A 16,790-nucleotide genomic window follows, 5' to 3' on the forward strand; every position below is an offset into this window, starting at 1 on the left:
GGATGGGTTAGGATGGACTGGGAAAGAATTGGGAGGGACTGGCCCATACTGGGCCATACTGGTTCATACTGGGCCATACTGGCCCATACTGGTTCATACTGGGCTATACTGGCCCATACTGGGCCATACTGGGATGGGCTCCAGGCCGGGACTCACTGGGGAGCTCCTCGCGGTTCCTTCCCGGAATTCCCGAAATTCCTGAAATCCCCGAAGCCGCCGGAGCCCCCGAAATCCCCGGGATCCCCGCGCTGAGCAGCAGCAGCAGCGCCAGAACCTGCGGAGCCACGCCCGTCGCCGACCCCAAAACCAACCCCAAAACCACAAAACCAACCCCAAAACCACAAAACCAACCCCAAAACCACAAAACCAACCCCAAAACCAACCCCAAAACCCCAAATCCGACCCCAAAACCACAAAACCAACCCCAAAACCACAAAACCAACCCCAAAACCAACCCCAAATCCGACCCCAAATCCGACCCCAAAACCCCAAAACCAACCCCAAAACCAACCCCAAAACCACAAAACCAACCCCAAAACCACAAATCCGACCCCAAAACCACAAAACCAACCCCAAAACCACAAAACCAACCCCAAAACCAACCCCAAATCCCGACCCAAAACCAACCCCAAAACCGACCCCAAAACCACAAAACCAACCCCAAAACCCCAAAACCAACCCCAAAACCACAAAACCAACCCCAAAACCACAAAACCAACCCCAAAACCCCAAATCCGACCCCAAAACCCCAAAACCAACCCCAAAACCAACCCCAAAACCACAAAACCAACCCCAAAACCCCAAAACCAACCCCAAAACCACAAAACCAACCCCAAAACCACAAAACCAACCCCAAAACCACAAAACCAACCCCAAAACCACAAAACCAACCCCAAAACCACAAAACCAACCCCAAAACCAACCCCAAAACCCCAAAACCAACCCCAAATCCGACCCCAAAACTGACCCCAAAACCACAAAACCAACCCCAAAACCCCAAAACCAACCCCAAATCCCGATCCCAAAATCCCGACCCCAAATCCCAACCCCAAAACCAACCCCAAAACCAACCCCAAAACCGACCCCAAATCTGACCCCAAATCTGACCCCAAATCCCGATCCCAAACACTGACCCTAAACCCAAATCCCGACCCAAATCTGACCCCAAAATCCCAACCGCAAAACTGACCCCAAAATCCCGACCCCAAATCCGACCCCAAACCTGACCCAAAACCAACCCAAATCCGACCCCAAAATCCCGACCCCAAATGCTGATCCCAAAATCCCGACCCCAAATCCGATCCCAAATCCTGATCCCAAAATCCTGACCCCAAATCCTGATCCCAAACCCAACCACAAATCCCGACCCCAAATCCGATCCCAAAATCCCGATCCCAAATCCGATCCCAAAATCCCGATCCCAAAATCCCGATCCCAAACCCGACCCCAAATCCCGCTGGGGCTGAGCCCCGCCCGGCTCCTGAGTTTGGGATTTCCCCCCAGTCCTGCCCTGAGCTCGCGGAATTTGTGTTAAAAATATTCAAAATAAAATTAAAATTTAAAATTAAAAATTTAAAAATTAAACATTTAAAAATTAAAACATTTAAAAGTTAAAGACTTATAAAATAAAAATTAAAAAAATTAAAATAAAATATTAAAAAATGATTAAAAATGAAAGAATTTTAAAATGTTTAAAAATTTAACATCAAAAAGTAAAAATTTAAAGTTAATAAGTAAAAATGTAAAATGTAAAAATTTGAAAATAAAAAAACTAAAGAATTAGAAAATAATTTTTTTTAAACATTTAAAATTAAAGATTAAAAACTAAAAATTAAAACAAAAAAATTCAAAACTTAAAAAATTAAAAAATTAAAAAATTAAAAATTAAAACAATAAAAATTAAAATATAAAATTGAAATATTAAAATATTTTTAACATTTGAAATTAAGAATTTAAAAATAAAAAAGAGAAATTAAAATATTAGAAATTAAAGATTGAAAATTTCAAAATAGAAAGTTATATTAAAAATTTCAACATTACAAATTTTAAAAATTAAAATTGAATTAGTTTAAAATTCAAAAACTAACAAAAATAAAAAAATAGAATGTTAAAAGTTAAAGAATTAAATAGTTTAAATTTCAAAAATGAAACCATTTTTAAAATTCAAAATTCAAAAACCTCAAAATCAACAATCCCGAATTAAAAGTGTAAGCATTTAAAACAAATGATAACAATTAAAAAATTAAAGAAAGAAAAATTAAAAATGAAAAAAATAAAAACTAAAAAATTTAAAAATTAAAAAAATAAAAATTATTTTTAATGAAAAATAGAAAAACTAAGAAATCAAAAATTTAAAAATTAAATCAGAAAAATAAAAATTAGAAATGGAAAAAAAAACTCTAAACATTTAAAAAGTTTAAGAAAAAATTTAAAAAATTAAAAACAAAACATTTTAAAAAATTCCAATTAGAAGCCGCAATTTCGGAGCTCTGGGGGGAAAATCCCCTTTTAATTCCTTTTAATTCCTTTTAATCCCATTTTAATTCCATTTTTTCCCTTTTTTCCCTTTCCGGCCGTACCCGCGGCGCCGCCATCGCTCCGGCCGGGCTGCGAAAATCCCAAAATTCCGATCGGACCCCAAAATCCCATTTTGGGGATTTTACCCAAAATTCCAGATTTTTATTCCTCCCTCCCTTTACATTTTGCTTTTCCCCAATCCCAAAATTCAAATTTTGGGGCTCCTCCATCCCCAGCTCCAATTTTGGGGTTCCCACCCCAAAAATCTAAATTTTTTGGGGTTCCCCTCCCCAAATTCAGATTTTTTGCCCCCCCCCCCCAATTTAATTTTTGGGGTCATTTTTCCCAAAATCCCCATTTTTTTGTTCCTCCCTCCCTTCCAATTTTGGGGTTCCCCTCCCCAAATTCACATTTTTGGGGCTCCCTGGCTCCAAATTTTGGGGTTCCCCAACCCAAAATTCCAAATTTCGGGGCTCCCCCCAACCCACCTCCAATTTTGGGTTTCCCACCCCAAAAATCTGAATTTTGGGGCGTTCCCAGATCCAAATTTTGGGGTTTTCCCTCCCCAAATTCCCATTTTGGGATTCCCAAACTCCAAATTCGGGGTCCCTTCTCCAAAAATTCACATTTTTGGGGCTCCCTCTTCCAATTTTGGTGCTTTCCTTCCCAAATCCCATTTTGGGGCTCCCCCAACTCTGAATTTTGGGGTCCCCGCTCACCTGTGCTCCGTTCCCAGGAAAAAAATCTCTTTTTTTGGGGTTTCTTGGCCGATTTTGGGTTTTTTTGAGTGATTTGAGCCTCAAAACCGCCCCCAAAACCTCCCAGGAAAAACGTCAGAAATGCAGAAAAAGCCCAAAAAAGCAGAAATGGGATTTTTTTGTGGGGCGTTTTTCTGCTTTTTGAGGATTTTTCACTTCGCTTTTCAGAGTTTTTTTTTTTTTAAATTTTGAGACTCGAAAAGGTCAAAAAAACCCCAAATGGCGCCAAGAAATCAGCGATTTTTGGGGGGAAATTCGGAATTTCTGCTTTTCCCAGGGTCAGGTTTGAGAAAATCTTTTTGGTTTTTGAGGGTGGCCTCCAAAAATGAGCCAGAACAGCCCAAAAATCACGGAGAGACCCTAAAATGTCCCCCAAAACCCCACAAAATGAACCCAAAACCCCCAAAACCCCACAAAAAACCCCAAAACGCCACAAAATGAACCCAAAATCCTTCAAAATGAAGCAAAACCCCACAAAATGACCCCAAAATCGCCCCTGAGACCCCAAAAATCAACCCCGGAGATTCGGAGAATCCCAAATTTTGGGGTTTTCTCGCTCAAAAAGTTCCAATTTTGGGGTTTGCCTCCCCCAGACCCAAAATCGACCCCAAAAATCGCCAAAAATGGCCAAAATCCCAAAAAATGCCCCAAATCCTCACTGCCCCCCTCCCCCCTCCCAGTGCTCCCAGTGCCCAACTGGGACGGAGCCGGAGCAGATCCAGGGAAACTTTATTGGGGACCCCAAAAATGGGGAAAAACCCCAAAAATGGAGACAGAGCCGGGAAGGGGGGGAAAGAGCCGAAAAAGGGGGAATTTACCCCAAAAAAGGGGGAATTTACCCCAAAAAAGGGGAATTTGCCCCAAAGTAGTGTCAGCGTCCCAGAAAAAGGGGAAAGAGCCCAAAAAAAGGGGGGAGACCCCGGGGGGTCCAAAAGCTCCAAAAAAGGGAAATCCCAAAAAAAGGAGAAAATCCTAAATAAAGGGGGAAATCCCAAAAAAAGGAGAAAATCTAAAATAAAGGGGGAAATCCCAAAAAAGGGGGGAAATTGTAAATAAAGGGGGGAAATCCCAAATAAAGAGAGAAAATCCCAAAATGAAAGAGTGAAAATCCCAAAAAAAAGGGGAGAAATCCTAAATAAAGAGTGAAAATCCCCCAAAAAAAGGTGAAAACCCCCCCCAAAAAAAGGTAGAAATCCTGAAAAGAGGGGAAATATTAAATAAAGGGGGAAAATCTCCAAAAAAAACCGGGGAAATCCCAAAAAAAAGGGGAAATCCCCCCAAAAAGAGTGGAAATCCCAAAAAAAAGGGGGAAAACCCAAAAAAGGAAGAAATCTTAAATAAAGGGAGAAAATCCCAAAAAAGGAGAAATTCCCCAGAAAGGGAAAATCCTAAACAAAGAGTGAAAATCCCAAATAAAGAGCAAAAATCTCAGAAAAAAAGGGGAAAATCCTAAATAAAGGGGGGAAATCCCAAAGAAAATGGGAGAAATCCCAAAAAATCCCAAAAAAGGGGGAAAATCCCATTTGGGAGGGTCAGAATCCCAAAACCATTCCAGAAAATTAGAATAAAGGAAAATACCCCTCTGGGATGGCGAAAAATTCCAAAAAAATCCTAAAAATATCCCACAAAAATCCTCAAAAAAATTCCCAAAAACTCCCAAAAATTGGGGGAAATCCCAAATAAAGGGGTTCAGATTTTGGGGGCTCACAGGGGTGCTGGAGTGGAGCGAGGACCTCCCCAAAAATCGGAATAAAGAGGTAAAATTCTCCCTCTGGGCTGGTGAAAAACCCAAAAAAAAGAGATGGAAAAAATCCCAAAAAAATCAGAAAAAAGTCCCGAAAAGTCAGAAAAAAAATTCCCAAAAAAATCCCCCAAAATTGGGGGAAATCCCAAATAAAGAGGGTCAGATTTTGGGGGCGTTGCAGGAGTGGAGCAGAGACCAGAAAATCTCCCCAAAAATCGGAATAAGGGGGTGAAATCCCTCCTCCGGGGTGGTGAAAAATCCCAAAAAAATCCCAAAAAAATCCCAAAAAAATCTGGAAAAATCCGAAAAGAATCCAAAGAAAATGTGGGAAAGTCCCGAAGCGCAGAGAGGCCCGGCCCGGACTGCAATGACCCGGACTGGACTGGACTGGGCTGACCCGGACTGGACTAGACTGGACTAGACTGGACTGGACTAACCCGGACTGGACTGGACTGGACTGGACTGACCCGGACTGGACTGGACTGGACTGGACTGACCCGGACTGCACTGACCCGGACTGGACTGGACTGGACTGGACTGGACTGACCCGGACTGGACTGACCCGGACTGGACTGACCCGGACTGGACTAGACTGACCCGGACTGGACTGACCCAGACTGGCCTGGACTGGGCTGACCCGGACTGGACTCGACTGGACTGACCCGGACTGGTGCAGACTGGCCCAGAATGACCCGGCCCGGCTCAGTCCCGGTCAGTCCCGGCTCAGTCCCGGTTCAGTCCCGGTCAGTCCCGGTCAGTCCCGGTCAGTCCCGGCTCAGTCCCGGCTCAGTCCCGGTTGGGCCCGGCTCAGTCCCGGTTCAGTCCCGGTCAGTCCCGGCTCAGTCCTGGTCAGTCCCGGTCAGTCCCGGTTCAGTCCCGGTTCAGTCCCGGTTCAGTCCCGGTTGGGCCTGGCCCGGTTCAGTCCCGGTCAGTCCCGGTTCAGTCCCGGGTCAGTCCCGGCTCAGTCCCGGTTCAGTCCCGGTTCAGTCCCGGGTCAGTCCCGGTCAGTCCCGGGTCAGTCCCGGTTCAGTCCCGGTCAGTCCCGGTCAGTCCCGGTTCAGTCCCGGGTCAGTCCCGGTTCAGTCCCGGTCAGTCCCGGTCAGTCCTGGTTCAGTCCCGGTTCAGTCCCGGTTCAGTCCCGGTTCAGTCCCGGGTCAGTCCCGGTTCAGTCCCGGTCAGTCCCGGTCAGTCCCGGTTCAGTCCCGGTCAGTCCGGTTCAGTCCCGGTCAGTCCCGGTCAGTCCCGGTCAGTCCGGGTCAGTCCCGGTCAGTCCCGGTTCAGTCCCGGTCAGTCCGGGTCAGTCCCGGTTCAGTCCCGGTTGGGCCTGGCCCGGTTCAGTCCCGGTTCAGTCCCGGTTCAGTCCCGGTTGGGCCTGGCCCGGTTCAGTCCCGGTCAGTCCCGGTCAGTCCCGGCTCAGTCCCGGTTCAGTCCCGGTCAGTCCCGGTTCAGTCCCGGCTCAGTCCCGGTCAGTCCCGGTTGGGCCTGGCCCGGTTCAGTCCCGGTTCAGTCCCGGGTCAGTCCCGGTTCAGTCCCGGTCAGTCCCGGTCAGTCCCGGTTCAGTCCCGGTCAGTCCGGTTCAGTCCCGGTCAGTCCCGGTCAGTCCCGGTCAGTCCCGGTTCAGTCCCGGTCAGTCCGGGTCAGTCCCGGTTCAGTCCGGGTCAGTCCCGGTCAGTCCCGGTTCAGTCCCGGTCAGTCCCGGTCAGTCCCGGTCAGTCCGGGTCAGTCCCGGTCAGTCCCGGTTCAGTCCCGGTCAGTCCGGGTCAGTCCCGGTCAGTCCCGGTTCAGTCCCGGTCAGTCCGGGTCAGTCCCGGTTCAGTCCCGGTTGGGCCTGGCCCGGTTCAGTCCCGGTTCAGTCCCGGTTCAGTCCCGGTTGGGCCTGGCCCGGTTCAGTCCCGGTCAGTCCCGGTCAGTCCCGGCTCAGTCCCGGTTCAGTCCCGGTCAGTCCCGGTTCAGTCCCGGCTCAGTCCCGGTCAGTCCCGGTTCAGTCCCGGTTGGGCCTGGCCCGGTTCAGTCCCGGTCAGTCCCGGTTCAGTCCCGGTCAGTCCCGGTCAGTCCCGGTTGGGCCTGGCCCGGTTCAGTCCCGGTTCAGTCCCGGGTCAGTCCCGGTCAGTCCCGGTCAGTCCCGGTTCAGTCCTGGTCAGTCCCGGTCAGTCCCGGTCAGTCCCGGGTCAGTCCCGGTTGGGCCTGGCCCGGTTCAGTCCCGGTTCAGTCCCGGTTCAGTCCCGGTTCAGTCCCGGTTGGGCCTGGCCCGGTTCAGTCCCGGTTCAGTCCCGGTCAGTCCCGGTCAGTCCCAGTCAGTCCCAGTTCAGTCCCGGTCAGTCCCGGTTGGGCCTGGCCCGGTTCAGTCCCGGTTCAGTCCCGGTCAGTCCCGGTTGGGCCTGGCCCGGTTCAGTCCCGGTTCAGTCCCGGTTCAGTCCCGGTTCAGTCCCGGGTCAGTCCCGGTCAGTCCCGGTCAGTCCCGGTCAGTCCCGGTTCAGTCCCGGTTGGGCCTGGCCCGGTTCAGTCCCGGTTCAGTCCCGGTTCAGTCCCGGTTGGGCCTGGCCCGGTTCAGTCCCGGTCAGTCCCGGTCAGTCCCGGTTCAGTCCCGGTTGGGCCTGGCCCGGTTCAGTCCCGGTCAGTCCCGGTTCTGGCCCGGCTCAGTCCCGGTCAGTCCCGGTCAGTCCCGGTTCAGTCCCGGTTGGGCCTGGCCCGGTTCTGGCCCGGTTCAGTCCCGGTCAGTCCCGCCGCAGGTTCTTGAGCCGCTCCTCCAGGTCCGCGTCCGCGTCGGCCAAAGCGGCTGCGGCGGCCTCGGCGCCCCCGCGGCCCTCGCCGGCTGCCAGAGAGCCCCCGGGAGCCGGCAGCGCTGCCGGACACACGGACACACGGACACACGGACACACGGACACACGGACACACGGACACACGGACACACGGACACACGGACACACGGACACACGGACACACGGACACACGGACACACGGACACACGGACACATGGACACACGGACACACGGACAGGGACAGGGACAGGGACAGGGACAGGGGGACAGGAATGGGGACAGAGGGACAGGGACAGAGGGACAGGGACAGGAATGGGGACAGAGGGACAGGGACAGGGGGACAGGGACAGGGACAGGGACAGAGAGACAGGGGGACAGGGACAGAGGGACAGATGGACAGGGACGGGGACAGGGACAGGGACAGGGACAGGAACGGGAACAGAGGGACAGAGGGACAGGGACAGGGACGGGGACAGGGACAGATGGACAGAGGGACAGGGACGGGGACAGGGACACGGTCAGGGACACTTGGGGGACATCCCCAGCCCCAAACAATCCCACCCAGGTTATCCCAAATCCCAAATAATCCCACACAGATTATCCCAAACAATCTCACCCAGGTTATCCCAAAAAACCCAAATAATCCCACACAGGTTATCCCAAAAACCGAAATAACCCCACCCAGAGTAACCCCAAACAATCCCACCCAGGTTATCCCAAATCCCAGACAATCCTACACAGGTTATCCCAAATCCCAAACAATCCCACACAGGTTATCCCAAATCCCAGACAATCCTACACAGGTTATCCCAAATCCCAAATAATCCCACACAGGTTATCCCAAACAATCTCACCCAGGTTATCCCAAAAAAACCCAAATAATCCCACCCAGATTAACCCCAAACAATCCCACCCAGTTTATCCCAAATCCCAAACAATCCCACCCAGGTTATCCCAAATCCCAAATAATCCCACACAGGTAAACCCAAAAAACCCACCCAGATTGACCCAAACCCCAAAACCCCACCTGGATTAACCCCAAACCCAAAAAACCCACTCAGATTAACTCCAAATCCCAAATAATCCCACACAGGTTATCCCAAATCCCAAATAATCCCACCCAGGTTATCCCAAACAATCCCACACAGGTAAACCCCAAATAATCCCACCCAGGTTATCCCAAATCCCAAATAATCCCACCCAGATTAACCAAAATCCCCAAAAGAGTCCCCCAAATCCCATTAATCCCAAATCCCACCCAGATTATCCCAAAATCCCATTAACCCCAAGTCCCACTGAAATTATCCCAAAATCTCTGGAAATGCCCTCAAAATTATCCCAAAATCCACAGGCAAAGGACCCAAAATCAGCATTTCCAAACCCCAAAAATGGCCCCAAAAATGGCCCCAAATCCACCCAGGATGTCCCAAATTCCCCCAAATCCACCCAGGATGTCCCAAATTCCCCCAAATCCACCCAGGATGTCCCAAATTCCCCAAAATTCCACCCAGGATGTCCCAAATTCCCCCAAATCCACCCAGGATGTCCCAAATTCCCCAAAATTCCACCCAGGATGTCCCAAATTCCCCAAAATTCCACCCAGGATGTCCCAAATTCCCCCAAATTCCCCCAGATCCCTCCCAGGACCCCCCAAAACACCCGCCCCAAACCCTTAAATCCCCACAAAATTTCCTTTAAATCCCACGGAATTCCCCCAAAATCCCCCCAAATCCTTCCAAAATCCCTCCAAATATCACAAAATCCCACAAAATCTGCCAAATTCACCCCAAAATTCCCCCAAAATTCTCCCAAAATCCTACCGGACTCCCCAAATTCCCCCCAAAATCCCCCAAAACTGAAAAATCCTCCCAAAGTCCCCCAAAATTCCTCAAATCCCCCAAAAAAATCCTCCCAAAAGCCCCCAAACCCCGCCAAAATCCCTCAAAATTCTCCCCAAATCCTCCCCAAATCCTCCCAAATCCCCCAATATTCCCCAAAATTCCCCAAATCCCCCCCAAAATTCCCCAAAATCCCCCCGAGTCCCCCCCCGCTCACTGGCCAGCTCCTCGGTCAGGTTCAGCCCCAGCTCGTCCAGGACCTGCGACACCACGGCGTCACTGCGGGACAGGGAAACTGAGGCACAGGGACGGGGAAAGTGAGGCACGGGGACAGGGAAACTGAGGCACGGGGACACTGTGACACCACGGCATCACTGCGGGACAGGGAAACTGAGGCACGGGGACGGGGAAACTGAGGCACGGGGACAGGGGGACACTGTGACACCACGGCATCACTGCGGGACAAGGAAACTGAGGCACGGGGACACTGTGAGACCACGGCGTCACTGCGGGACAGGGAAACTGAGGCACGGGGACACGGGGGGACACAGGGACAGGGAAACTGAGGCACAGGGACAGGGAAACTGAGGCACGGGGACACCACGGCGTCACTGCGGGACAGGGAAACTGAGGCACGGGGACAGGGGGACACGGGGACAGGGAAACTGAGGCACGGGGACACGGGGACACCACGGCGTCACTGCGGGACAGGGAAACTGAGGCACGGGGACACGGGGAAACTGAGGCACGGGGACAGGGAAACTGAGGCACGGGGACAGGGGGACACGGGGACAGGGAAACTGAGGCACAGGGACAGGGAAACTGAGGCACGGGGACACGGGGACACCACAGCGTCACTACGGGACAGGGAAACTGAGGCACGGGGACGGGGAAACTGAGGCACGGGGACACGGGGACACCACGGCGTCACTGCCAGGGCACACTGGGGACACTGGGACGCACTGGGAGCCGCTCTGTCCCCATGTCCCCTCTGTGTCCCCAGGAGTGTCCCCTGAGTGTCCCCATGTATTCCCTGGGTGTCCCAGGTGGCCCCCACAAGTGTCCCCAGGTGTCCCCAGGTGTCCCCAGGTGTCCCCCCAGGTATCCCCAGGTGTCCCAGGTGTCCCCAGGTGTCCTTGGGTGTCCCAGGTGTCCCAGCTGTCCCCATCTGTCCCCAGGTGTCCCAGGTGTCCCCAGGTGTCCCAGGTGTCCCAGGTGTCCCCATCTGTCCCCAGGTGTCCCAGGTGTCCCCATCTGTCCCCAGGTGTCCCCAGGTGTCCCCCCATCTGTCCCCAGGTGTCCCCAGGTGTCCCCAGGTGTCCCCAGGTGTCCCCAGCTGTCCCCAGGTGTCCCAGGTGTCCCCAGGTGTCCCAGCTGTCCCCAGGTGTCCCCAGGTGTCCCCGGGTGTCCCCACCTCTCGTCCTCGTCGTCCTCGTCCCCCAGGGCGTCGTCCACGGCGTCGTTCATCAGCTCCTCCTTCATGTCCATGAGCTCCGACTGCTTCTGGAACTCCTGCAGGATGCGCTGGATCTGCGGCAGCTTCAGCTGGGGACACGGGGACGTTGGGACACTGGGACATTGGGGACACTGGGGACACGGGGACGTTGGGACACTGGGGACACGGGGACATTGGGGACACTGGGGACACTGGGACACTGGGGACACGGGGACGTTGGGACACTGGGGACACTGGGGACAATGGGGACACGGGGACAATGGGGACAATGGGGACACTGGGGACAATGGGGACACTGGGGACACTGGGGACACTGGGACATTGGGGACATTGGGACACTGGGGACACTGGGGACACTGGGGACACTGGGGACACTGGGAGCATTGGGGACATTGGGACACTGGGGACACTGGGGACAATGGGGACATCGGGGACACTGGGACACTGGGGACACTGGGGACACTGGGGACACTGGGGACACTGAGGTGACCCTGGTGCCACCACCTGTGTCCATAGTGCTCCTGTGACATGGGTGACACAGAGTGACACAGAGTGACACACAGTGACACACAATGACACACAGTGACACACAGTGACACACACAGTGACACACAGTGACACACACAGTGACACACAGTGACACAGGTGACACACAGTGACACACACACAGTGACACAGGTGACACAGGGCTCACCTGGCGGTTCATGGTGGCCATGGCCCGTGTCACGCCGCGCATGGCGCCCGCCATGGCGCTGTGGGATTTCAGCGTCTGCACCCGCAGCGCCACGCCAGTGACACGCAGTGACACACAGTGACACACACAGTGACACATACAGTGACACACAGTGACACAGGTGACACAGGGCTCACCTGGCGGTTCATGGTGGCCATGGCCCGTGTCACGCCGCGCATGGCGCCCGCCATGGCGCTGTGGGATTTCAGCGTCTGCACCCGCAGCGCCACGCCAGTGACACACAGTGACACACAGTGACACACAGTGACACACACAGTGACACACACACAGTGACACACAGTGACACACAGTGACACACAGTGACACACAGTGACACAGGGCTCACCTGGCGGTTCATGGTGGCCATGGCCCGTGTCACGTCGCGCATGGCGCCCGCCATGGCGCTGTGGGATTTCAGCGTCTGCACCCGCAGCGCCACGCCAGTGACACACACAGTGACACACAGACACACAGTGACACACACAGTGACACACAGTGACACAGGTGACACACAGTGACACAGGGCTCACCTGGCGGTTCATGGTGGCCATGGCCCGTGTCACGCCGCGCATGGCGCCCGCCATGGCGCTGTGGGATTTCAGCGTCTGCACCCGCAGCGCCACGCCCTGCACGTTGGCTCGCATGGCGATGAACTTGCGCTCGTAGCGCCGCGTCCGCACCAGGTCCTTGGCCAGCACCCGCACCGCGTCCTGGGGACAGGGACACGGGGACATCAGGGACACGGACACGGGGACATCAGGGACAGGGACACGGGGACATCAGGGACAGGGACGGGGACATCAGGGACAGGGACACGGGGACATCAGGGACAGGGACACGGGGACATCAGGGACATCAGGGACAAGGACATCAGGGATGGGGACAGGGACAGGGACACGGGGACATCAGGGACGGGGACACGGGGACATCAGGGACAAGGACATCAGGGATGGGGACAGGGACAGGGACACAGGGACATGAAGGACATCAGGGACATCAGGGACAGGGACGGGGACATCAGGGACATCAGGGACAAGGACATCAGGGATGGGGACAGGGACAGGGACATCAGGGACATCAGGGACAGGGACATCAGGGACAGGGACAGGGACAGAGACATCAGGGACGGGGACATGGGGACAGGGACACAGGGACATCAGGGACATCAGGGACAGGGACATCAGGGACAGGGACAGGGACATCAGGGATGGAGACAGGGACAGGGACATCAGGGACATCAGGGACATCAGGGACATCAGGGACATCAGGGACATCAGGGACAGGGACATCAGGGATGGGGACAGGGACAGGGAAATCAGGGACAGGGACAGAGACATCAGGGACGGGGACAGGGACAGGGACATGGACACGGGGACAGAGACAGGGACAGAGGGACAGGGACAGGGACACGGGGACATCAGGGACAGGGACAGGGACAGGGACAGGAACAGGGACAGGGACAGGGACAGGGGACAGGGACAGGGACGGGGACAGCGTCCTTGGGATGGGGACACGCTCGGGGACAGGGACAGGAACTGGGACACCATCAGGGATATGGGGACAGGGACACGGGACAAGGACAGGGACAGGGCCCTGGGGACAGGGTCAGGACATGGGGACAGCACCCTGGGGACAGTGGGGACAGAAGGGACAGCGTGCTGGGGACAGGGACAGGGTCAGGGATGGGGACAGGGACAGGGACAGCGTCCTGGGGACAGGGGACAGTGTCAGGGACATGGGGACAGGGGACATGGACAGAGACAGAGACAGAGGGGACAGTGTCAGGGACATGGGGACACAGGGACAGCACCAGGGACAGTGGGACAAGGACTGTGGGAACATCCTGGGGACAGCAGGGACAGGGATGGGGACAGTGGGAACACCAGGGGACAGCAAGGATGTCACACGGTTGGACAGGGACAGAAGGGACAGAGAAGGACAAACGGACAGCAGGGACAGCAGGGGGACAGTGGGGACATCAGAGTGACAGGGGGACATCGGCAGGGACGTGCAGGGACAGTGAGGGGACACACAGGGGACACCGTGGGGACAGCAGGGACATCTGGGGACAGGGAGGGGACAGCAGGAAGAGACAGGGGACACTCCGTGTCCCCCTCAGTGTCCCCAATGTCCCCTCCATGTCCCCCAGACCCCCCTGTGTCCTTGTCCCCAGTCCCCTCCTTCCCTCCCACCTGCCATGTCCCCTCTGTGTCCCCAAAGTCCCCTCTGTGTCCCCTCTGGCCCTGCTGGCCCCAGTGTCACCATCTGGCCCTGCTGTCCCCCCAGTGTCCCCCAAGTGTCCCCAATATCTGCAGTGTCCCCTCATTGCGCCCAATGTCCCCCCAGTGTCCCCTTGGTGTCCCCAGTGTCCCCTCTCAGCATCTGGAGGTGCTGTCCCCTCAGTGTCACCTCACTGTGCCGGTGTCCCCAGTGCCCCCAATGTCCCCAGTGTCCCCCCAGTATCCCCCCAGTATCCCCAGTGTGTCCCCAATGTCCCCAGTGTCCCCCCAGTGTCCCCATTGTTCCCCCAATGTCCCCATTGTTCCCCCAGTGTCCCCCCAGTGTCCCCAGTGTCCCAGTGTCCCCATTTCCTCTGTGTCCCAGTCCCCCCATTGTCCCCCCAGTGTCCCCAATGTCCCCAGTGTCCCCAGTGTCCCCATTTTCCCTGCAATGTCCCCAATGTCCCCTGTGTCCCCAGTCCCCCCATTGTCCCCCCAGTGTCCTCAATGTCCCCGGTGTCCCCATGTCCCCTGTGTCCCCAATCCCCCCAGTGTCCCCAGTGTCCCCATGTCCCCAATGTCCCCAGTGTCCTCAATGTCCCCTGTGTCCCCAGTCCCCCCAGTGTCCCCAGTGCCCCATGTCCCCCGTGTCACCATCTGGCCCTGCTTCGCCATCTTCTTGATGTCCACGATGATTTTCTTCTCCTGCGCCTCGAGCTTCAGCCGCTCGCGCTCCAGCTCGCGCATGGCGCGGGACAGAGCGCGCTGGTTCTGCCGGAGCAGCTCCTCGGGGGAGCGCCGGCGCCCGAACAGCATCTCCATGGGCCCTGGGGACATTGGGGACATTGGGGACATCGGTGACATCAGTGACACACAGTGACACACAGGGACAGTGACACAGAGCGCGCTGGTTCTGCCGGAGCAGCTCCTCGGGACCAGATGGTGACACTGGGGGGACACTGGGGACAGACTGGGGACAGCAATGGGGACACTGGGGACACTGGGGACACTGGGGGACACGGGGGACACTGGGGAGACACTGGGGGACACTGGGAGGACACACTGGGGACACTGGGGACACACTGGGGGACACTTGGGACACTGGGGGTGCACTGGGGACACTGGGGACACTGGGGGGACACTGGGGGACACACTGGGGGTGCACTGGGGACACTGGGGGCACTGGGGGGACACTGGGGACAGCAATGGGACACTGGGGGGACACTGGGGACAGGGATGGGACATTGGGGACACTGAGGGGACACGGCTGTGTGGAGGGGAGAGGGGGTGACACACGGAGGGGACAGACAGGGACAGGGAGGTGACACACAGGTGACACACAGGTGACACACGGAGGGGACAGACAGGGACAGGGAGGTGACACACAGGTGACACACAGGTGACACACGGAGGGGACAGACAGGGACAGGGAGGTGACACACAGGTGACACACAGAGATGACACACAGTGACACACGGAGGGGACAGACAGGGACAGGGAGGTGTCACACAGGTGACACACAGGTGACACACGGAGATGACACACAGTGACACACGGAGGGGACAGACAGGGACAGGGAGGTGACACACAGGTGACAGACAGTGACACACGGAGGGGACAGACAGGGACAGGGAGGTGACACACAGGTGACACACAGGTGACACACAGGTGACACACAGTGACACACGGAGGGGACAGACAGGGACAGGGAGGTGACACACAGATGACACACAGGTGACACACAGTGACACACGGAGGGGACAGACAGGGACAGGGAGGTGACACACGGCACCACAGGTGCCACAGGGGGGACACAGAGGCGACAAAGGCGTCACAGGTGCCACCCACAGGTGCCACACGGGGGGGACACGGAGGCGCCACAGGTGCCAAAGTCGCCACAGGTGCCACACGGGGGGGACACACAGGTGACACACCCAGATGCCACTCGGAGATGACAAAGGTGACACAGTGACACGGAGCTGTCACCCGGAGCTGTCACCGGGAGGTTCCCGGCCGGTCCCGCCCCCCCCGGCCCGCGGCGCCCGCCCAGAGCCGCTCCCGGAGCCCAGAGCCGGCCCGGCTGCCCCCGGCTGCTCCCCGCTGCCCCAGGGTGTCCCCAAATGTCCCCAAATGTCCCCAAATGTCCCAAATCCCCCCCGGCCCCTCCCGGCCCTCACCGGCTCCGCGCGGCACTTCCGCAAACAGTGACGTCACCGCGCTTCCGGTCACGCGACGCCGCGCCCCGGCAAGGGAGGAGCGAACCGCGGAGAGCCACTTCCGGGGAGCGCCACTTCCGGAGCGCCGCTTCCGGGAGCGGCACTTCCGGAGCGGCACTTCCGGGAGCGGCGAGAGCGAGGCCGGAGCGCCCCGTCCGCAACAGCGACACCTAGCGGCCGGGCGGGAACTGGGAACGGGAACTGGGGATACTGGGAGCACTGGGAATGGAACTGGGGATACTGGGAATGGGGACTGGGGATACTGGGAGCACTGGGAATGGGGACTGGGGATACTGGGAGCACTGGGAATGGAACTGGGAGTACTGGGAATAGAACTGGGGATACTGGGAGCACTGGGAATGGGACTGGGGATACTGAGAGCACTGGGAATGGGACTGGGGATACTGGGAATGGGGACTGGGGATACTGGGAGCACTGGGAATGGGACTGGGGATACTGGGAGCACTGGGAATGGAACTGGGAGTACTGGGAATAGAACTGGGGATACTGGGAGCACTGGGAATGGGACTGGGGATACTGGGAACACTGG

General features: G+C 55.7%; 1 protein-coding gene across 1 annotated transcript; it reads right to left on the reverse strand.

The window, feature by feature from the left end:
* Window positions 1–7,312: 7,312 nt before the first annotated feature.
* CHMP2A (charged multivesicular body protein 2A) lies at window positions 7,313–16,287 on the reverse strand. Its single transcript, XM_077789856.1, has 6 exons — window positions 16,202–16,287; window positions 14,679–14,851; window positions 12,336–12,515; window positions 11,031–11,161; window positions 9,834–9,895; window positions 7,313–7,861 (listed from the first exon to the last, which is right to left on the reverse strand). The coding sequence occupies exons 2-6, from the start codon at window positions 14,844–14,846 to the stop codon at window positions 7,734–7,736; spliced, it is 669 nt and encodes a 222-aa protein (XP_077645982.1). The 5' UTR covers window positions 14,847–14,851; window positions 16,202–16,287; the 3' UTR covers window positions 7,313–7,733.
* Window positions 16,288–16,790: the final 503 nt, after the last annotated feature.

This window comes from Lonchura striata, chromosome 38 (genome assembly GCF_046129695.1).
Source record: "Lonchura striata isolate bLonStr1 chromosome 38, bLonStr1.mat, whole genome shotgun sequence".
Taxonomy (NCBI): domain Eukaryota; kingdom Metazoa; phylum Chordata; class Aves; order Passeriformes; family Estrildidae; genus Lonchura; species Lonchura striata.